Genomic DNA, 19,784 nt, shown 5'->3' on the forward strand with positions numbered 1-19,784 from the left:
ACACAGTTAGTCGACTGGTTTACAAGCTAATGCTAAACAAGCTAGGTCCGTAAATATAAATACCGACACACAAGTATACAGTAAATATAACACTACTATATCACTTACCGAAAAAAACTGAAGCATCAACTTCTTGGATGGTCTGTTAACCGCACAGCAAGCCATGTATGTTGTCAGATATGTGTTAAACAAACTCTCCAAACGAAGTAAAAAAGAGGAGAAATCAGACGGATCAAGCTGTTAGCCTCCTGACCTCCTGACCTGCTGACCTGACAGACAGATGCAGCGCGCAGAGCTGTCAATCAAATCTGACACAACCAAATATGGGCATAGCCGTTTTCCTTAATAGAATAAAATCCGATGAGTTATAAAAAAATTCACCCCCCCCCCCCCCCACAGTGTGAGGAGAAGGGGCCGTCAACTTCTCAGATATATCTCGTTTTTTGAACCAGACTGTAAACATGTTGATTCCTGTGGTAAAAACGGGCTTTTTTGGCTGTGGACATATGGCACTTCCGGCGCTTCTGCAGCCAGCCTCAAGCGGAACCTCGAGGAACTGCAGTTTTTTGTGCTTCCGCATAGGCTTCATTTTTCGAGACCGGAGGTTGCCCTTTGGTCCAAACGCATTACCGTGGCTGAACAGAGAGTATCGGATGTGGAGGACACGGTGGCCGGTCTGGAGGCAAGACTCACCGATGCAGAGAAGAAAATGAAGGTGATGGCTGATGGCATAGATGACACCCATGGATATAGAGATTATTATTACAAATAATTATGATAATATTTTGGACTATATAATGTTACAATGTTACAATTCACTTAGCAGGCACTTTTATCCAAAGTGACGTACATCAGTAATCCATTCATACACCTCCACCGAAGCACCTACTGGTTGAGAGGCGACGACTCTACCAACTGAGCTACAGCCGCCCCATATAACATAAACATGGTCCATATTAACCCCTGCATATCCGTTAAAACCAAAACATTGTCCAAAACCTTTAAAATTATGTCATCGAATGAAGGGCCGAGCATGACCTGAAACCATATAAAAATAAAAAAATAAAAAGAACATTTATTTTCTCATGCACCAAAACTACCAAACAAATGAATTTAGACTGAAAGCTGTTCTTCACCTTAACTATAAAAAAAACTCTTCACAAAGCTTCCAGTGAACTCACACGATGTTACTATGCTGAAAAACACAGAGAGCTTCTTTAAACCTACAGACAAACCATCCGCACAGTCTATAAAGAAACTGAAAACAAACTGGCAGGATGTCTAAACAGCAGGTGCAGAAATCTTAATAAAACCTCACAGTCACCTTGTATGCTGATGATGCTCAGTTGGTTTCTAGTAACCAAAAGATTCTCATATTCAAATTTGTTTGCAGCACATTTTGAATCAGCTAAAAATCAGCCATTTTCTCAGAACATTTCCATAGAGAGCCACTTTGCATCAGCAGCACCATGCTCCAGTGCTCTGGGAGAGTTTATAGTCCTGACAGTTGAACACTGGATGACTGACAGCTGTCCTTCATCACAACAGAAATCCTCGTCCTCATCATTAAAAACATGACTTTGATCTACGTCCTCATCTGGACTCTCCTCCTCTGCTGCTGCTTCACAGGTAAAGTCCAGAGAATCAAACTCCTCTCCTCTATGAACATCCGTCACTCTGAAATGAAGCCCACTAAACCCTGATGCTGCTTTCTGTTTTTGTCTCTGTATCCTCAGAGTCCAGAGGACAGGTCACAGTGACTCAGCCTGCAGCAGTCACCTCTGCTCTGGGAGCCTCCGTCTCCATCTCATGTAGAACCAGTCAGAATGTTTATAATAATAACTATTTAGCCTGGTACCAACAGAAAGATGGAGGAACTCCTAAACTGCTTATATACGCTGCTAGCACTCGAGCATCAGGGATTCCAGATCGTTTTTCAGGCAGTGGATCAAACTCTGCCTTCACTCTGACCATCAGTGGAGTCCAGACTGAAGATGCAGCAGTTTACTACTGTCAGAGTTTTCATGTCATCAGCAGTCAGTGGGTGTTCACACAGTGAAAAAGCGTCGTACAAAAACCTCCCTCAGTCAGACTGAACAGAAACTGAACTGACTGCTGCAGCTGGAAGTTTCTGCAGAGACTGACACACTTCACTGAGGACACACAGACACAGATACACAGACACAGACACACAGACACAGACACACACACGCACACACACACACGCACACAAACACACACACACACACACACACACACACACACACACACATAAACACACACAAACACACACACTCTGTCATAGTAACATCAAAGTTGGTCCAAATGTACCCCTACATACCCCTTAAAAAATCTAAACATGATCGAAAACTCTTAAAACATGTCATCAAGTGTCTAACATTGGTCCTGGTTTGGTGTCAAGGGCACTGCACTTAGTTTGCTTTTACACCTATCTTTTAGACAAAACCTTTGTGAACACCATAGGAGACCAAAAAAGTCTAGCTGCTGTTTTTAACTGTCTCAGGGATATTAAATGTTGGATGGCCCAAAGTTTTAAAAACATGCGGATGTTCTGCAAATGAAATACTAGGGGCCTGGCTGGAGAAACTCTGGGTAAAGTCTGCGCGAAAAATGCGGCTGTTTGCGTTCTCACATAGCCTAAAGAACCTCCGGGTAGACCAATCTCCTGAGTTTTTCAGGAGATTTCCGTATGTGTGAAAAGGGTTTTAGATGAGTCAAATTCAGAAATCATACTCTTCAATTATCCACACCCAAACATCAGCCAGATCGAAAGTTCCCTAGATCCCCTCTCTGCTAACATCACACCCTCTGCAAGAAATTTAGGAGTGATTTTTGATTCAGACCTCACCTTCGAACAACACATCAAGAAGGTCATCCAGTCCTGTTTCATCCACATCAGAACCATTTCAAAAGTCAAATCAATTCTCCCACCTGACGACCTGGAAAAAGTTATTCCCTCACTAATCTTTTCTCGTCCGGACTATTGCAACTCCCTTCTCTCTGGTACAACTCGTGAATCACTCTCCCTTTCCAACTGGAACGCAGCAGCAAGGCTTCTTACTGGTTTTAAAAGACGACATCACATCACTCCTGTCCTCGCTTCCCTTCACTGGCTACCTGTCACTTTTAGAACTGATTTTAAGATTTTACTAATCACTTTTAAAGCTCGTCTTGGTCTTGCCCCAGTTACATTTGTGAAATGTTAACCCACTACAAACCCTCTCGTGACCTCAGATCCTCAGGCGGCGCCCTTCTCATTGTTCCAAAGTCCAGGCTCAAATCTAAAGGAGACTGAGCCTTTGCGATCAGGACCCCTCGACTTTGGAACGACCTGCCTGAGGAGATAAGGCGAGCAGATTTGGTGACATGTTTTAAATCACTTCTTAAAACTCACTTTTATAGAATTGCTTTTATGGGATTTCACCTTTTAAAGATTTTTTATCCATTTCTTTTCTTTTTCATTCTGTTAGTACCTGTGATGTGATGTCATCTCGCACTTCTTTATTTTTATTTTTATATTGTTCCCATCTTGTTGTCTTTTTAAAAAACAAATTCCTTCATTGTAATGTTTTATAGCTTTAACTTTCTCTTGATACCTTTCTGTTGTATTTCTCTTATTCCTGTTATTTGCATTAATATTATTTTTGTACTCTGTGTTTGGCCCGATTGCTGATGTCTGTTCTGTTGTTGTCCCGACTTTATGTATTTGCCTTGTCTGTCAAAGCACTTTGTAAACATTTGTTTTTAAAGGTTCTATATAAATAATAATAATTATTATTATTATCACACCCGAGGGGAATACAACTCTCTTCAGAAGTGACATAACAAACTTTTAGCACATCTTTACAAGAAAGTATTTTAGCAGGCTGTCTAAACAGCAGGTGGAGGACTTCTCTCAAATCAGTGATGAGTACAATGAATGAGAAGTGAAGTAGAATCAGTCATTTGTCTTTGTGGTCATGAACAAATTAGTAAAATAAATAGTGGAACTATAATAAAACCTCACAATGAGGTATTGTATGCTGATGATGCTCTGCAGTTGGTTTCAAATGAAGTAAAAACTTCTCATATTCAAATTTGTTTTCAGTACATTGTGATATTATCAACTCAAAATCAGCCATTTTCTCAGAACATTTCCATAGAGAGCCACTTTGCATCAGCAGCACCATGCTCCAGTGCTCTGGGAGAGTTTATAGTCCTGACAGTTGAACACTGGATGACTGACAGCTGTCCTTCATCACAACAGAAATCCTCGTCCTCATCATCTAAAACATGACTTTGATCTGCGTCCTCATCTGGACTCTCCTCCTCTGCTGCTGCTTCACAGGTAAAGTCCAGAGAATCAAACTCCTCTCCTCTATGAACATCCGTCCCTCTGAAATGAAGCCCACTAAACCCTGATGCTGCTTTCTGTTTTTGTCTCTGTATCCTCAGAGTCCAGAGGACAGGTCACAGTGACTCAGCCTGCAGCAGTGAGCTCTGCTCTGGGAGCCTCCGTCTCCATCTCATGTAGAACCAGTCAGAATGTTTATAATAATAACTATTTAGCCTGGTACCAACAGAAAGATGGAGGAACTCCTAAATTGCTTATATACACTGCTAGCACTCGAGCATCAGGGATTCCAGGTCGTTTTTCAGGCAGTGGATCAAACTCTGCCTTCACTCTGACCATCAGTGGAGTCCAGACTGAAGATGCAGCAGTTTACTACTGTCAGAGTTTTCATGTCATCAGCAGTCAGTGGGTGTTCACACAGTGAAAAAGCGTCGTACAAAAACCTCCCTCAGTCAGACTGAACAGAAACTGAACTGACTGCTGCAGCTGGAAGTTTCTGCAGAGACTGACACACTTCACTGAGGACACACAGACACACAGACACACACACACACACACACACACACACACACACACACACACACACACACACACACACACACATAAACACACACAAACACACACACTCTGTCATAGTAACATCAAAGTTGGTCCAAATGTACCCCTACAGACCCCTTAAAAAATCTAAACATGATCGAAAACCCTTCAAACATTTCATCAAGTGTCTAACATGACCTGAAACAAAAGAAAGACAAAATAAATCATTAAACTATGTTCCTCACTATTTCTATTCTTTTAGATTTGAGAGCAGCATTCAACACAGTAGATCATGCCGTTTTAATTGAACAAATCGAGTCCTGGATTGGTGTCAAGGGCACTGCACTTAGTTTGCTTTTACACCTATCTTTTAGACAAAACCTTTGTGATCACCATAGGAGACCAAGAAAGTCTAGCTGCTGTTTTTAACTGTCTCAGGGATATTAAATGTTGGATGGCCCAAAGTTTTAAAAACACGCGGATGTTCTGCGAATAAAATACTAGGAGCCTGGCTGGAGAAACTCTGGGTAAAGTCTGCGCGAAAAATGCGGCTGTTTGCGTTCTCACATAGCCTAAAGAACCTCCGGGTAGACCAATCTCCTGAGTTTTTCAGGAGATTTCCGTATGTGTGAAAAGGGTTTAAGATGAGTCAAATTCAGAAATCATACTCTTCAATTATCCACACCCAAACATCAGCCAGATCGAAAGTTCCCTAGATCCCCTCTCTGCTAACATCACACCCTCTGCAAGAAATTTAGGAGTGATTTTTGATTCAGACCTCACCTTCGAACAACACATCAAGAAGGTCATCCAGTCCTGTTTCATCCACATCAGAACCATTTCAAAAATCAAATCAATTCTCCTACCTGATGACCTGGAAAAAGTTATTCCCTCACTAATCTTTTCTCGTCCGGACTATTGCAACTCCCTTCTCTCTGGTACAACTCGTGAATCACTCTCCCTTTCCAACTGGAACGCAGCAGCGAGGCTTCTTACTGGTTTTAAAAGACGACATCACATCACTCCTGTCCTCGCTTCCCTTCACTGGCTACCTGTCACTTTTAGAACTGATTTTAAGATTTTACTAATCACTTTTAAAGCTCGTCTTGGTCTTTCCCCAGTTACATTTGCGAAATGTTATCCCACTACAAACCCTCTCGTGACCTCAGATCCTCAGGCGGCGCCCTTCTCATTGTTCCAAAGTCCAGGCTCAAATCTAAAGGAGACTGAGCCTTTGCGATCAGGACCCCTCGACTTTGGAACGACCTGCCTGAGGAGATAAGGCGAGCAGATTTGGTGACATGTTTTAAATCACTTCTTAAAACTCACTTTTATAGAATTGCTTTTATGGGATTTCACCTTTTAAAGATTTTTTATCCATTTCTTTTCTTTTTCAATCTGTTAGTGCCTATGATGTGATGTCATCTCCCACTTCTTTATTTTTATTTTTATATTGTTCCCATCTTGTTGTCTTTTTAAAAAACAAATTCCTTCATTGTATTGTTTTATAGCTTTAACTTTCTCTTGATACCTTTCTGTTGTATTTCTCTTATTCCTGTTATTTGCATTGATATTATTTTTGTACTCTGTGTTTGGCCCGATTGCTGATGTCTGTTCTGTTGTTGTCCCGACTTTATGTATTTGCCTTGTCTGTCAAAGCACTTTGTAAACATTTGTTTTTAAAGGTTCTATATAAATAATAGTTATTATTATTATTATCACACCCGAGGGGAATACAACTCTCTTCAGAAGTGACATAACAAACTTTTAGCACATCCTTACAAGAAAGTATTTTAGCAGGCTGTCGAAACAGCAGGTGGAGGACTTCTCTCAAATCAGTGATGAGTACAATGAATGAGAAGTGAAGTAGAATCAGTCATTTGTCTTTGTGGTCATGAACAAATTAGTAAAACAAATAGTGGAACTATAATAAAACCTCACAATGACGTATTGTATGCTGATGATGCTCTGCAGTTGGTTTCAAATGAAGTAAAAACTTCTCATATTCAAATTTGTTTTCAGTACATTGTGATATTATCAACTCAAAATCAGCCATTTTCTCAGAACATTTCCATAGAGAGCCACTTTGCATCAGCAGCACCATGCTCCAGTGCTCTGGGAGAGTTTATAGTCCTGACAGTTGAACACTTGATGACTGACAGCTGTCCTTCATCACAACAGAAATCCTCGTCCTCATCATCTAAAACATGACTTTGATCTGCGTCCTCATCTGGACTCTCCTCCTCTGCTGCTGCTTCACAGGTAAAGTCCAGAGAATCAAACTCCTCTCCTCTATGAACATCCGTCCCTCTGAAATGAAGCCCACTAAACCCTGATGCTGCTTTCTGTTTTTGTCTCTGTATCCTCAGAGTCCAGAGGACAGGTCACAGTGACTCAGCCTGCAGCAGTCACCTCTGCTCTGGGAGCCTCCGTCTCCATCTCATGTAGAACCAGTCAGAATGTTCATAATAATAACCATTTAGCCTGGTACCAACAGAAAGATGGAGGAACTCCTAAACTGCTTATATACGATGCTAGCACTCGAGCATCAGGGATTCCAGGTCATTTTTCAGGCAGTGGATCAAACTCTGCCTTCACTCTGACCATCAGTGGAGTCCAGACTGAAGATGCAGCAGTTTACTACTGTCAGAGTTATCACTATATCAGCAGTCAGTGGGTGTTCACACAGTGAAAAAGCGTCGTACAAAAACCTCCCTCAGTCAGACTGAACAGAAACTGAACTGACTGCTGCAGCTGGAAGTTTGTGCAGAGACTGACACACTTCACTGAAGCAGCTCAGACATGATAAAGACCTTAAAAATCAATCAGCCCTCATATTTGGTTTGGATTATAAAACTCATTGCAAATGCACTTGAACACTAAACACTCTTTACAAGTAGAGGATTATGGGTAATAAGATTTTTTTTAAATCTAACATATTTTTTTATTGGTGATAACGTGCAACAGACACAACACATCAATCATACAGGCGATAGATTGAAATGAGATATGGTGACTTCTGAACTTTTTTATGTTGAGGGAGGGTAATAAATGAGATTTTAGATCTGGTGTGAGTTGCAGTTGATTCATCAAGGTCAGGAGTCAGGTGGGAAGAAAAGAGAAAACAATCTAAGAATAAATCAAAAATATATATATGTATGAAGAAAAATGATAAAACAATCAAATTAAAGGTATAGTGTTAATGTGACCATCATAGAAACAAAGAGGAAAATATATATATCCATACATACATGCACATAGGTATACACACATACATATACATTCATACACACTCATGCAATATTTGAGAAGAACTGAAAAGAGGGGTCTCACAGGGACATCGGGGGGTCAGGCAAGAGACCCCCTCCACCCGACCCACGGCCCCCAACATCAGCTGACAGCCCAAGCAGGATACAGACTGGACGGGTTAGAATAGACTTTTTCAGGTTGAAGGTTGTAGATTGTTGTTGGTTATATTAATTTTGGAATTTTTTTTAATTGTTGATATCGGAGGAACTGGTCCCTCCCAACCTGTATTTCTGGATGAATGTATTGAATGATATAAATTGGTGGTTTTAAGGAGATGGAGTTGAGTGATTTCCTTTTGTTGCCATGATGGAAAGTGGATGGGGGTGTTGTGTAGCTGGAGGTCTGGATTGTGCCATACTGGGGTGTATCTACATGGTGCTAGTGATGACTTGGTGATATTATGGGTTATCCACCAGGCTGCCAGAGGTGAGGAGATGGTGATGGTTTTGTGGTATTCCTGTTCCTTAATTGATTGTGGTAGGAAGGAAAAGCCCCTTTTTCAAACAACGATTAACTTCAATTCATTTGTAGTTTGACTTTTATCCCCCAGTTACGGCTGCAACCTTCCTGGTGTTACAGTCTGAGTGAGTGACACGCCAGCTGCACACAAGTTGATGATTTTTCAGTGAAATTCATTGTCCTGGTCTTTTCCTATTCTTGTCCTGCCTTGGTCTAGATCTTATCTCGGTCTCTGAGCACTCTGGTCTAGACTAGTCATGCTAGATGTCATGAGTTTTTTGTTCATTATTACCGACTATTATAGAGAGACTAGAGCACAAAACAAGTTTATTGTCATTTGGGAATTTATATAAAGAATGAAAAGTTTTATCGTTTGAAGTTCTGTGATCACTGATGACGCTCATCAAACATATTGAGGAGCTCAGTCTGAGTTTAAAAACAGTGTTTATGTCTCATCATGATGTGTTTTTACTCGTCCTTTGTGAAGTTATCATGGAGAAACTGCATTTCTTAATGTAGTCACTGGCTCTATTATTATGAAGTATCTTAAGACAGTTTGTGATAAAAGAAAATAAAAGTCATTTTAACAAATTTGAAAAAATAAAAATAAAAGACAAAAAGTGTATTTCTCATTGATTTAATGAACAGATTTTTATTATCAGGAAACAATACACACACATATGAAGCAAGAAGCTAACATTTATTCTTTAGAAACATGAAATAAAGAGAGAGAGAGAGGTGCAGAGTGAGAGCAGTATCACAGTAAAACCAGCAGCAGAGTCCCAGCGAGGCATTACTGGGAACACTGGTCTCTACTCAGACTCTCTGAGACTGGAGCCTGGGCGCCCTGGGTGGCCTCACAGGTCACTGAGCCCACCTTCCTCCACTGCTCTGCAGAGAGCCTCAGGGTGCTGCTCCAGCTGTAGAGAGCGTCCTTCTCCAGCACTGCAGGGCTCCTGCTCTCCTCCCAGCTGCTGCTGCTGCTGCCGTCCACCTTCCAGGCCAGACTCCAGCCTGAGGGGAAGCCCTTGTTGGCCAGGCACATGAGCGTGGCCTTCCCCTGCTCCAGCTCCTCATTGGAGGGGGGCAGCACCGTCAGGGTGGGACGCACATCACCTATAGGAGACACCAATCAGATTAGAGGACAGGGAGCACACAACTGTCAATCAAACACCACACCCTATAGAACACTTTTAATGTCTGAGAGTTGATTTTCTTTTTTTAGGAGTTTCTGTCAGATGTTTCTTTCTGCTCCACTGTACACTCACTCACACATTGTTTCACTTCCCTTTAAGAAGCCTCTCATGCACATCAGCACACAGAGAGAAAATCACACAGAACGACCTGAAATATATTTAAACTACATCTGAATCAAATTAAAAACATTACAAACATTCCCCATCAAAATAATCAAAAAAAAAAAAAAAAAAAAAACTGAAACAGAGAATCAACTGAACACAATCAAATGTTCTTCATGTGAATTCAAATCAGAAAAATGTCTAAATTAGACGCATAAAGAGATCAGAGATTACTTACATTTTAAAAGACTGTTCTTTATGTTTGTTTTGTTCGGTTTATTCAAACAACTAAATCAGATAAATACCTTAAAGAGTCGTCAGAAAATGAATCTCAGGAAAACATTTAAAACACCTCTCTTTGTTAAATATCAACCTGTTTATGTTTCAGTGTGACAGAAATCAAACTGTCCTGAGTGAACCTTCACGGTAAAGCAGGACCGATAAAAACACGATAAGAGTTCATTAAAGTTAGAGTTTAACGATGACAAATAAACAGAGAGACAGCTGCTGAACACAAACACATGAAGATATATATTAGACATGCATATTCAAGCTCTCTGGAAATACAGAAGCTTACCCTCATCACGTCACGTCCGGTTGAGTGAACGCTGGCGCGTTTAGCTGCTGCTGCTCTCCGGTTCCTCTGACTGTTTTTGTTGATCTACGGACCTTTTTGCATTTGTTGTATTCTTTCCTGGACATACTTCCAAATGATCAGATTACGCGGTGAGTTAATTTGGATTGGTAGCCTATTAGCTTACCTATTGCGTTTAGGGCTCCCACTCCTCACCTGGGCTGCTTCTGCTGCCGGAGCCCTTATCCAGTCCATCATCGGCAACAATGTGGATTAATAAAATGTTTGTATGGTCCGTGCTCGTCTGGACTGCCCTGTCCTTGGTCTTCAACCCAACGGCAGCGGTACTCCATTACACAGCCGCTGAGCTCCTGCAACTACGCTTCCACCTGTCCGATCCTCCACCGGCTTTGCATCTCTACCTGGACATCGCTCGTCATGCCCGTCGGAAATATATCCACCGTGGTTCCCGACGGGGCTTTCAAATTGACGACTCCACACCAATACAATCCATCTGGTCCTCATCTCGCCAACCCCGAAGAAACTCCAGCCGGAAAGTTGACCACACTGTCCTAGCCTGCCTAGCCAGGTCAGCTAACGTCAGGGTCAAACACGACCACAACGATGTCAACTTCGGATTATTCAACACCCGCTCTCTTACCAGCAAAGGTCCTCTCCTCCAGGAGCTCCTGGTTGACCGTAAGATTGATTTTTTTGTGTTTAACCGAAACATGGCAACAACCTAATGACTTTTCACAGCTGAATGAAAGTACCCCTCCAGGGTTTGTTTACATCTGTCAACCCCGTGCCTCTGGCAGAGGGGGAGGTCTCGCGATAGTTTACCGCGAGAATTGGAAAGTGTCGCCTGTCTCTGTCCCTGTTCAGTTGTCTTTTGAATCTATTGCCTTACAACTGAATGGGCCTACACCTACCATAGTGGCCACTGTCTATCGTCCACCAAAGCCCAATACTGATTTCTTGAATGAATTTGCTTCATTTGTAACTCATCTGTGCTCACTCTCCCCTAACATAATATTGCTGGGAGATTTTAATATACATATGGATAAATCTAACAATGCCTTGACGAAGGACTTTACATCCTGCCTTGACAGCTTTGGATTGCAGCAACATATTGATTTTCCTACACACTCCAAAGGACATATCTTGGACTTAATCTGCTGCTCTGGTGTCACTCCTCTTGACTGCACTGCAGATGTCCTTCCCATTTCTGATCACATGTTAATATCTTTCAATGTCAAACTTACACTATCCAAAAAATATCTGCCACGTGTCATTTCATATCGCAACATCAAGGACATTAACTTAACTGCTCTCTCCAGTGGCATTGACAGCCTCCCCAGCATAAACTGTTTATCCACCCCCGATGAACTGGTTTCTCATTACAATGATGGTCTTCATAGCCTCTTAAATACCCTGGCTCCTTTAAAAACCCGGACTGTTTCATTCAACCACTCTGCTCCATGGTTTACACCTGAACTTCGCCTACTCAAAACAAAAGGCCGTCGCCTGGAACGTCTCTACAAGAAAACTGGACTTCTTATTCACAGAGAAATTTACAATAACCACATTCTCCACTACAAGGACAGTCTCTCTACAGCTAAATCAACTCACTATGCAGGTATCATCAGCTCAGGTGAAGGGAATACAAGGACACTATTCTCCATCGTCAACAACATACTACGACCACCGGACTCTCTTGCTTCTCATCTGTTTTCCACCGCCTATTGTAACTCTTTAATGTCATTTTTCACTGCCAAAGTAGACAAGATTCACCAGCAACTGACTCCTAACATCTCATCTCTCCCAGTCTTCTTACCTCCTCTCTCTCACTCACTTTCAAGTTTCAAACTTCCTTCTGTTGCTGAAATATCTGACCTCATTCAGAAATCAAAACCATCTACCTGTCCATTAGACCCTCTCCCTACTGTCCTAGTAAAAGCTTGCCTACCCCCTCTGTCTTCCCTAATAATGGTCATCATACATTCCTCCCTCACCTCTGGTCTTGTTCCCATTTCTTTCAAGTCAGCTTCAATAACCCCTATACTTAAGAAACCTGCTGCAGACCCAAATGACTTCAATAACTTCCGTCCTATCTCTAATCTACCCTTCCTATCCAAAATTCTTGAAAAAACAGTTGCATCTCAGGTTCACACTCATTTGTCTGACAATAACCTCTATGAACAGTTCCAGTCTGGTTTCCGCCCCCTCCATAGCACAGAGACAGCATTGGTAAAAATCACCAACGACCTCCTCATGGCAGCTGATTCCGGACTTCTAACCATCCTCATCCTCCTTGATCTAAGTGCAGCCTTCGACACTATCTCCCATCACACACTCCTTGACAGACTTGCCTCCATCGGAATCACTGACACACCCTTGCACTGGTTTTCATCCTATCTCTCTGGTCGTACTCAGTTCACTCAACTCAGAACCTTCAAATCCCAACCATTTCCAGTCACCACCGGTGTTCCTCAGGGTTCTGTCCTGGGCCCCCTTCTGTTCATCATCTATCTCCTTCCTCTTGGCCATATCTTCCGTAAGTATAACATCCAGTTCCATTGCTATGCGGATGACACCCAGCTCTATCTGTCCACCAAACCCACCTCCTCCCTCCCGCCCACTTCCCTGACTGATTGCCTGCAAGAAATCAAATCCTGGTTCACCTTCAACTTCCTCAAATTAAACAGTGACAAAACCGGGCTTCTCCTCATCGGCACCAAATAAACAATCTCCAAACTTGACAGTTTTTCTCTGGCTATTGACCACTCCTCAGTTTCCCCTTCCCCTCAGGTTAAGAGTCTGGGTGTCATCCTTGACAACACACTATCATTCCAAGCTCACATCAATAATGTCACCCGGTCTGCTTATTTCCATCTACGTAACATTAATCGCCTCCGCCCCGTCCCTCACTACAAGCAGTACTGCCATCCTTGTCAACACCCTGGTTACATCCCGCATTGACTACTGCAACTCCCTTCTCTTTGGTCTCCCTCTCAAGTCCATCCACAAACTTCAACTGGTCCAGAATTCTGCCGCTCGCATCATCAGCAGAACGCCCTCTGTTAATCACATCACCCCTGTCCTACAGCAGCTTCATTGGCTCCCGGTTAAACATCGCATCACCTTCAAAATTCTGCTTCTCACCTTCAAGGCCATCCACAACCTCACTCCACTTTACATCTCTGAACTCCTGCACATCAACATACCTACCCGCACTCTCAGGTCTTCTTCTTCCATTCAACTCACTGCACCACCCGCCCGCCTGTCCACCATGGGGTCCAGGGCCTTCAGCCGCTCTGCCCCCCACCTCTGGAACTCCCTCCCACCACAAATCCGTAATATCGACACTCTCTCCATTTTCAAATCTCAACTCAAAACACTTCTTTTTAAACTGGCATATTCAGTCTGATCATTCTCCACCCGTTCTCATAACTCCTTTACATCCTGTACATTTGTGTTTTTTAATGTTAATTTCATCGTTGTGTTGTTACTTTGTTGTTTTTTATCTCTGCTCTGTAAGGTGACCTTGAGAGTTTTGAAAGGCGCCTTTAAATAAAATGTATTATTATTATTATTATTATATAAATAACATCTGAATAAATCTACTTTGTAGTTTTGTCAGTGTTTGAATTGCAGTAGCACTGGTCTGATATCTCTCTATGCTGATGAAAATCACGCTTGATTTAACAGATTTACAATATTTCTTTGAGATAAAACACTTTCATTTAGATGTTTTCCTCTCTATTATTTTTATAAACATAAACCACTAGACAATTTAAAGCCCTGGTCATTAACATTTTCAGTAAAGAAAGCTGATTTGATGATTTTCATTCAGTTGTTTCAGTCATTAAGGCGTCCATATCAATTGTTAGAAAAACCTCATGAATAGAACATTATTTAGCAGCTGTCTTTGAGGTTGTCAAAGTGTGATTTATGTGGATCAAATATAAAAATCTGTATTTTAACATTAGGTTTAATATTCATACTGAAACTTACTTCCAACATCCAGTCTGCTTCCTCCACCAAAAGTCCACCACAGTGGTACAAAGTCATTGAGCGGCCGTACAAAAACCTCTCACTGTAGAGACACACGGCTCTCTGACTTTAACACACTGAACTCAAACTACCACAACTCCACATGTCACCTTACCATGAGAGTGAAAATCATCTATTTCCCAACAAATAAAAACTCTGGCTTCAAACATTTTACCTTCATTTAAATTCAGTTTGTATTTCTGTTTTAAACTGAAATCCTTTAAAGTCAAATTTTGTCTTTATTCTTTCTAAAACAAGAGATTTAAAAAGTAATGGTCAGTATTTTCTTTCCCTCCAGGCTTAAATATGAAGACAAAAGACACCAGAATAACTTACTGATTGAATAATAAGCTGAATACTTACTTCCAATATCCAGTCTGGTTCCTCCACCGAACGGGTACCACAGTGATACAAACTGATGGAGTCGTCGTACAAAAACCTCTCGCTGTAGAGACACACAGCTCTCTGACTCTGACACAAACACAGACACCTGAATGAGTCTCTGCCTGCAAGACCTCTGAGAACAAATGAAAACAGAATTTAAAAAGATTATAAGAAAATTAAAGAATGTCTTTCTTTGAGATATTTAAATCTTTGAATTATTTTTAAATCATTTACTCAAGAATATTATTAATTACGACTCGTGATTTATATCAGAATAAATGTTTCTAGAAGAATGAATGTGAAATCATACTACATTTATTTTGAAAGTTTTCTCATTAATTGTATAATTAATTGATTGGTTGATAAACAGAGTAATGAGAGTGGTCCCTGTTGGAGTCAGTCAGAACATTTCCATAGAGAGCCACTTTGCATCAGCAGCACCATGCTCCAGTGCTCTGGGAGAGTTTATAGTCCTGACAGTTGAACACTGGATGACTGACAGCTGTCCTTCATCACAATAGAAATCCTCGTCCTCATCATCTAAAACATGACTTTGATCTGCGTCCTCATCTGGACTCTCCTCCTCTGCTGCTGCTTCACAGGTAAAGTCCAGAGAATCAAACTCCTCTCCTCTATGAACATCCGTCCCTCTGAAATGAAGACCACTAAACCCTGATGCTGCTTTCTGTTTTTGTCTCTGTATCCTCAGAGTCCAGAGGACAGGTCACAGTGACTCAGCCTGCAGCAGTCACCTCTGCTCTGGGAGCCTCCGTCTCCATCTCATGTAGAACCAGTCAGAATGTTTATAATAATAATTTTTTGCACTGGTACCAACAGAAAGATGGAGGAACTCCTAAACTGCTTATATACGCTGCTAGCACTCGAGCATCAGGGATTCCAGATCGTTTTTCAGGCAGTGGATCAAACTCTGCCTTCACTCTGACCATCAGTGGAGTCCAGACTGAAGATGCAGCAGTTTACTACTGTCAGAGTGAACATAACATCAACAGTCAGCCGGTGTTCACACAGTGAAAAAGCGTCGTACAAAAACCTCCCTCAGTCAGACTGAACAGAAACTGAACTGACTGCTGCAGCTGGAAGTTTCTGCAGAGACTGACACACTTCACTGAAGCAGCTCAGACATGATAAAGACCTTAAAAATCAATCAGCCCTCATATTTGGTTTGGATTATGAACCTCATTGTAAACGCACTTAAACACGACACACTCTTTACAAGCAGAGGATTATGGGTAATAAGATTTTTTTTAAACCTAAGGTATTTTTTTATTGGTGATAACGTGGACGAAAAAAACAAACCTACAAATATTTGCACATAGAAATAACAGCAAAAGCAAAAACCAATAACCAAACTAACAAGAAAACAGAAACAAATTAGTCAAAACAGCGAAACATTAGAAAAAAACACAACACATCAATCATACAGGCGATAGATTGAAATGAGATATGGTGACTTCTGAACTTTTTTATGTTGAGGGAAGGTAATAAATGAGATTTTTAGATCTGGTGTGAGTTGCAGTTGATTCATCAAGGTCAGGAGTCAGGTGGGAAGTAAGGAGAAAACAATCTAAGAATAAATCAAAAATATATATATGTATGAAGAAAAATGATAAAACAATCAAATTAAAGGTATAGTGTTCATGTGACCATCATAGAAACAAAGAGGAAAATTTATATATCCATATATACATGCACACTGGTATACACACATACATATACATTCATACACACTCATGCAATATTTTAGAAGAACTGAAAAGAGGGGTCTCACAGGGACATCGGGGGGTCAGGCAAGAGACCCCCTCCACCCGACCCACGGCTCCCAACAGTAGCTGACAGCCCAAGCAGGATACAGACTGGACGGGTTAGATTAAATTTTTTCACTTGATTGAGAAGGTTGTAGATTGTTGTTGATTATATTAATTTTAGATTTAACTATTTTTTTTAAATTGTTGATATTGGAGGAACTGGTCCCTCCCAACCCGTATTTCTGGATGAATGTATTGAATGATATAAATTGGTTGAAAAGCCCCTTTTTGAAACAACGATTAACTTCAATTAATTTGTAGTTTGACTTTTATCCCCCAGTTACGGCTGCAACCTTCCTGGTGTTACAGTCTGAGTGAGTGACACGCCAGCTGCACACAAGTTGATGATTTTTCAGTGAAATTCATTGTCCTGGTCTTTTCTCATTCTTGTCCTTCCTTGGTCTAGATCTTATCTCGGTCTCTGAGCACTCTGGTCTCGACTAGTCATGCTGGCTATCATGGGTTTTGTTCATTATTACCGACTATTATAGAGAGACTAGAGCACAAAACAAGTTTACTTCTCATTTGGGAATTTATATAAAGAATGAAAAGTTATACCGTATTTTCCGCACTATAAGGCGCACCTTCAATGAATGGCCTATTTTAGACCTGTTTTTATATATAGGGCGCACCGGATTATAAGGCGCATAGAATAGAACGTGTTTACAACTGAACAAGGCTGGGAGATATTGTGAATATATAAATATAAATACGTATAAAACGTAACGTATAAAACTACAAAAACAAAAGTACATAAGACGATTTCCCCAAATAATAAATTATTTCTTTGACGTTTCTCTTAACTCTCAAAACGTAGTTTTATAGGTAATGCATTCACAATAACTCAACGTTGTTCAAACATTAATGTGCATATTCACAATATCTCCCAGCCTTGTTCAGTTGTAAACACGTAAAAGAAACAGTCTGATACCGCTAATTCAAACGTTAGTGCAGGGGTGCCCAAACAGTCGATCGCGATCGACAGGTAGATCGCTGACTGATTCTCAGTCGATCGAGATGTTTTGTCAATATAAAATACAATTGTAAAATAGAAAAGTGATTTCAATTTCATCTCATTGCAGTGTTTCCCACACACGATACCTGTGTTGGGAGCCCAAGTATACTTCCGACCTGTCTGTATTTAATTTTTCATTTATTCATGAAATTGCTGCGTGCATGAGAGAGCGAGCGGCGGAGATAGAGAGAGAGAGAGCGCGCAAGAGAGAGAGTGCAGGCATGCGCAATGACGTGCAGGTAAAACCGGGGGGGTAAATGTTTTACCAAAAAGTCATATATAGAAACTATGCTACGAGTGTTAAGCGCATTTTATGAAGCTGCAGCTACTTTTCTCTGCTCCTCTCTGCTGTCATGACTGTGAGCATCGAGGGGGACGAGATACACCAACAAACAGCGCAAGCGCACACGCACACACACACACACACACACACACACACACACACACACACACACACACACACACACACACACACACACACACACACACACACACACACACACACACACTTGCACTGGAGCGCCAGCCACCACGCGAACCTTTTTACTTTTTACTTTTAGTGCTACAGCACACAGTTGATCCGTGATCCGTACGGACCGAGGCGTGAACACACGTGATCCGGTCAAACAGTCGGTTGGACTTTACTCCGTTCACTCTCACCGTGTCTGCAGCTAATTTAACAAAAGCACAATCATCTCACAGCAGCCTGCTGTAGTCTGTAGTCTGCATTATTTTTTACAGAACTCTCATTTATTATATCTGAAATTATTTTCTGTTTGTTGTGTGAGTATTAAATGCGTTTGTAGGCTGTTGGTAAAGGCTATGGCTCACTATGTGGACTGGTAGATCTCGGCAGACTGGTAACTTTAAAAGTAGATCTTGGTTCGAAAAAGGTTGGGCACCCCTGCGTTAGTGCATAACTCAACATTGTTCAGTTACGTATAACACGTAAAGCTCACTTTTTCAGTTCATTCCCTGTCCACGAATCCCTCGAATTCTTCTTCTTCAGTGTCCGAATTGAACAGTTGGCGAGTACGGCATCCAACATGCCCGGCTCCCTCTCGTCATTATCCGAGTCAGTGTCGCTGAGCGCCGTGTACAACCAGTATGGATCAACCAATTAACCAATTGATCCATATATAAGGCGCTCCGGATTATAAGGCGCACTGTCGTTTTTTGAGAAAATTATAGTGCGGAAAATACGGTATCATTTGAAGTTCTGTGATCACTGATGACGCTCATCAAACATATTGAGGAGCTCAGTCTGAGTTTAAAAACAGTGTTTATGTCTCATCATGATGTGTTTTCACTCGTCCTTTGTGAAGTTATCATGGAGAAACTGCATTTCTTAATGTAGTCACTGGCTCTATTATTATGAGGTATCTTAAGACAGTTTGTGATAAAAGAAAAGAAAAGTCATTTTAACAACTTTGAAAAAATAAAAATAAAAGACAAAAAGTGTATTTCTCATTGATTTAATGAACAGATTTTTATTATCAGGAAACAATACACACACATATGAAGCAAAAAGCTAATATTTATTCTTTAGAAACATGAAATAAAGAGAGAGAGAGAGAGGTGCAGAGTGAGAGCAGTATCACAGTAAAACCAGCAGCAGAGTCCCAGTGAGGCATTACTGGGAACACTGGTCTCTACTCAGACTCTCTGAGACGGGCGCCTGGGCGCCCTGGGTGGCCTCACAGGTCACTGAGCCCACCTTCCTCCACTGCTCTGCAGAGAGCCTCAGGGTGCTGCTCCAGCTGTAGAGAGCGTCCTTCTCCAGCACTGCAGGGCCCCTGCTCTCCTCCCAGCTGCTGCTGCTGCTGCCGTCCACCTTCCAGGCCAGACTCCAGCCTGAGGGGAAGCCCTTGTTGGCCAGGCACATGAGCGTGGCCTTCCCCTGCTCCAGCTCCTTATTGGAGGGGGGCAGCACCGTCAGGGTGGGACGCACATCACCTATAGGAGACACCAA

General features: G+C 41.5%; 1 protein-coding gene, 3 long non-coding RNA genes and 3 gene segments (V, D, J or C); 4 read left to right on the forward strand and 3 right to left on the reverse strand.

Moving 5' to 3' along the window:
• Window positions 1-19,784, reverse strand: part of LOC136177443 (Ig kappa-b4 chain C region-like) — a 133,613-nt gene that overhangs the window by 11,739 nt on the left and 102,090 nt on the right.
• The window catches only part of LOC136177446 (uncharacterized), a 46,008-nt gene that overhangs the window by 4,851 nt on the left and 21,373 nt on the right, over window positions 1-19,784 (forward strand). The window lies entirely within an intron of this gene.
• LOC136177490 (uncharacterized) lies at window positions 1,442-14,169 on the forward strand. Its single transcript, XM_065950861.1, has 6 exons — window positions 1,442-1,629; window positions 1,737-2,055; window positions 2,837-3,024; window positions 4,456-4,774; window positions 9,603-9,759; window positions 10,732-14,169. Exons 1-6 carry the CDS (start codon window positions 1,575-1,577, stop codon window positions 11,275-11,277), a joined length of 1,584 nt encoding a protein of 527 aa, XP_065806933.1. The 5' UTR covers window positions 1,442-1,574; the 3' UTR covers window positions 11,278-14,169.
• On the forward strand, window positions 6,288-8,473 carry LOC136177445 (uncharacterized). The gene is made up of 2 exons (XR_010665056.1): window positions 6,288-7,153; window positions 7,261-8,473. It is a non-coding gene; the product is annotated as an uncharacterized lncRNA (long non-coding RNA).
• Window positions 9,281-14,584, reverse strand: LOC136177442 (Ig kappa-b4 chain C region-like). The segment is given in 2 exon segments: window positions 9,281-9,775; window positions 14,549-14,584. A coding segment is annotated over 1 exon segment (252 nt).
• Window positions 15,467-16,136, forward strand: LOC136177447 (uncharacterized). Its single transcript, XR_010665059.1, has 2 exons — window positions 15,467-15,573; window positions 15,681-16,136. It is a non-coding gene; the product is annotated as an uncharacterized lncRNA (long non-coding RNA).
• On the reverse strand, window positions 19,272-19,784 carry LOC136177491 (Ig kappa-b4 chain C region-like; the record flags this gene model as incomplete). The annotated part of the segment is given in 1 exon segment: window positions 19,272-19,784. A coding segment is annotated over 1 exon segment (339 nt), but the record flags the coding sequence as incomplete, so codon positions are not given.

The sequence above is a fragment of the Labrus bergylta genome, chromosome 22, assembly GCF_963930695.1.
Source record: "Labrus bergylta chromosome 22, fLabBer1.1, whole genome shotgun sequence".
Lineage (NCBI taxonomy): Eukaryota > Metazoa > Chordata > Actinopteri > Labriformes > Labridae > Labrus > Labrus bergylta.

What these genes read in the sequence shown, in the direction of transcription:
- LOC136177490 (XM_065950861.1), top strand. Translation starts at nt 1,575, where the DNA reads ATGACTTTGATCTACGTCCTCATCTGGACTCTCCTCCTCTGCTGCTGC. An exon ending in AGTCAGTGGGTGTTCACACA is followed by an intron (nt 4,775 to 9,602) that starts GTGAAAAAGCGT and finishes GTCCTTCTCCAG; the next exon opens with CACTGCAGGGCTCCTGCTCT. An exon ending in AGGGGGGCAGCACCGTCAGG is followed by an intron (nt 9,760 to 10,731) that starts GTGGGACGCACA and finishes TATTGCGTTTAG; the next exon opens with GGCTCCCACTCCTCACCTGG.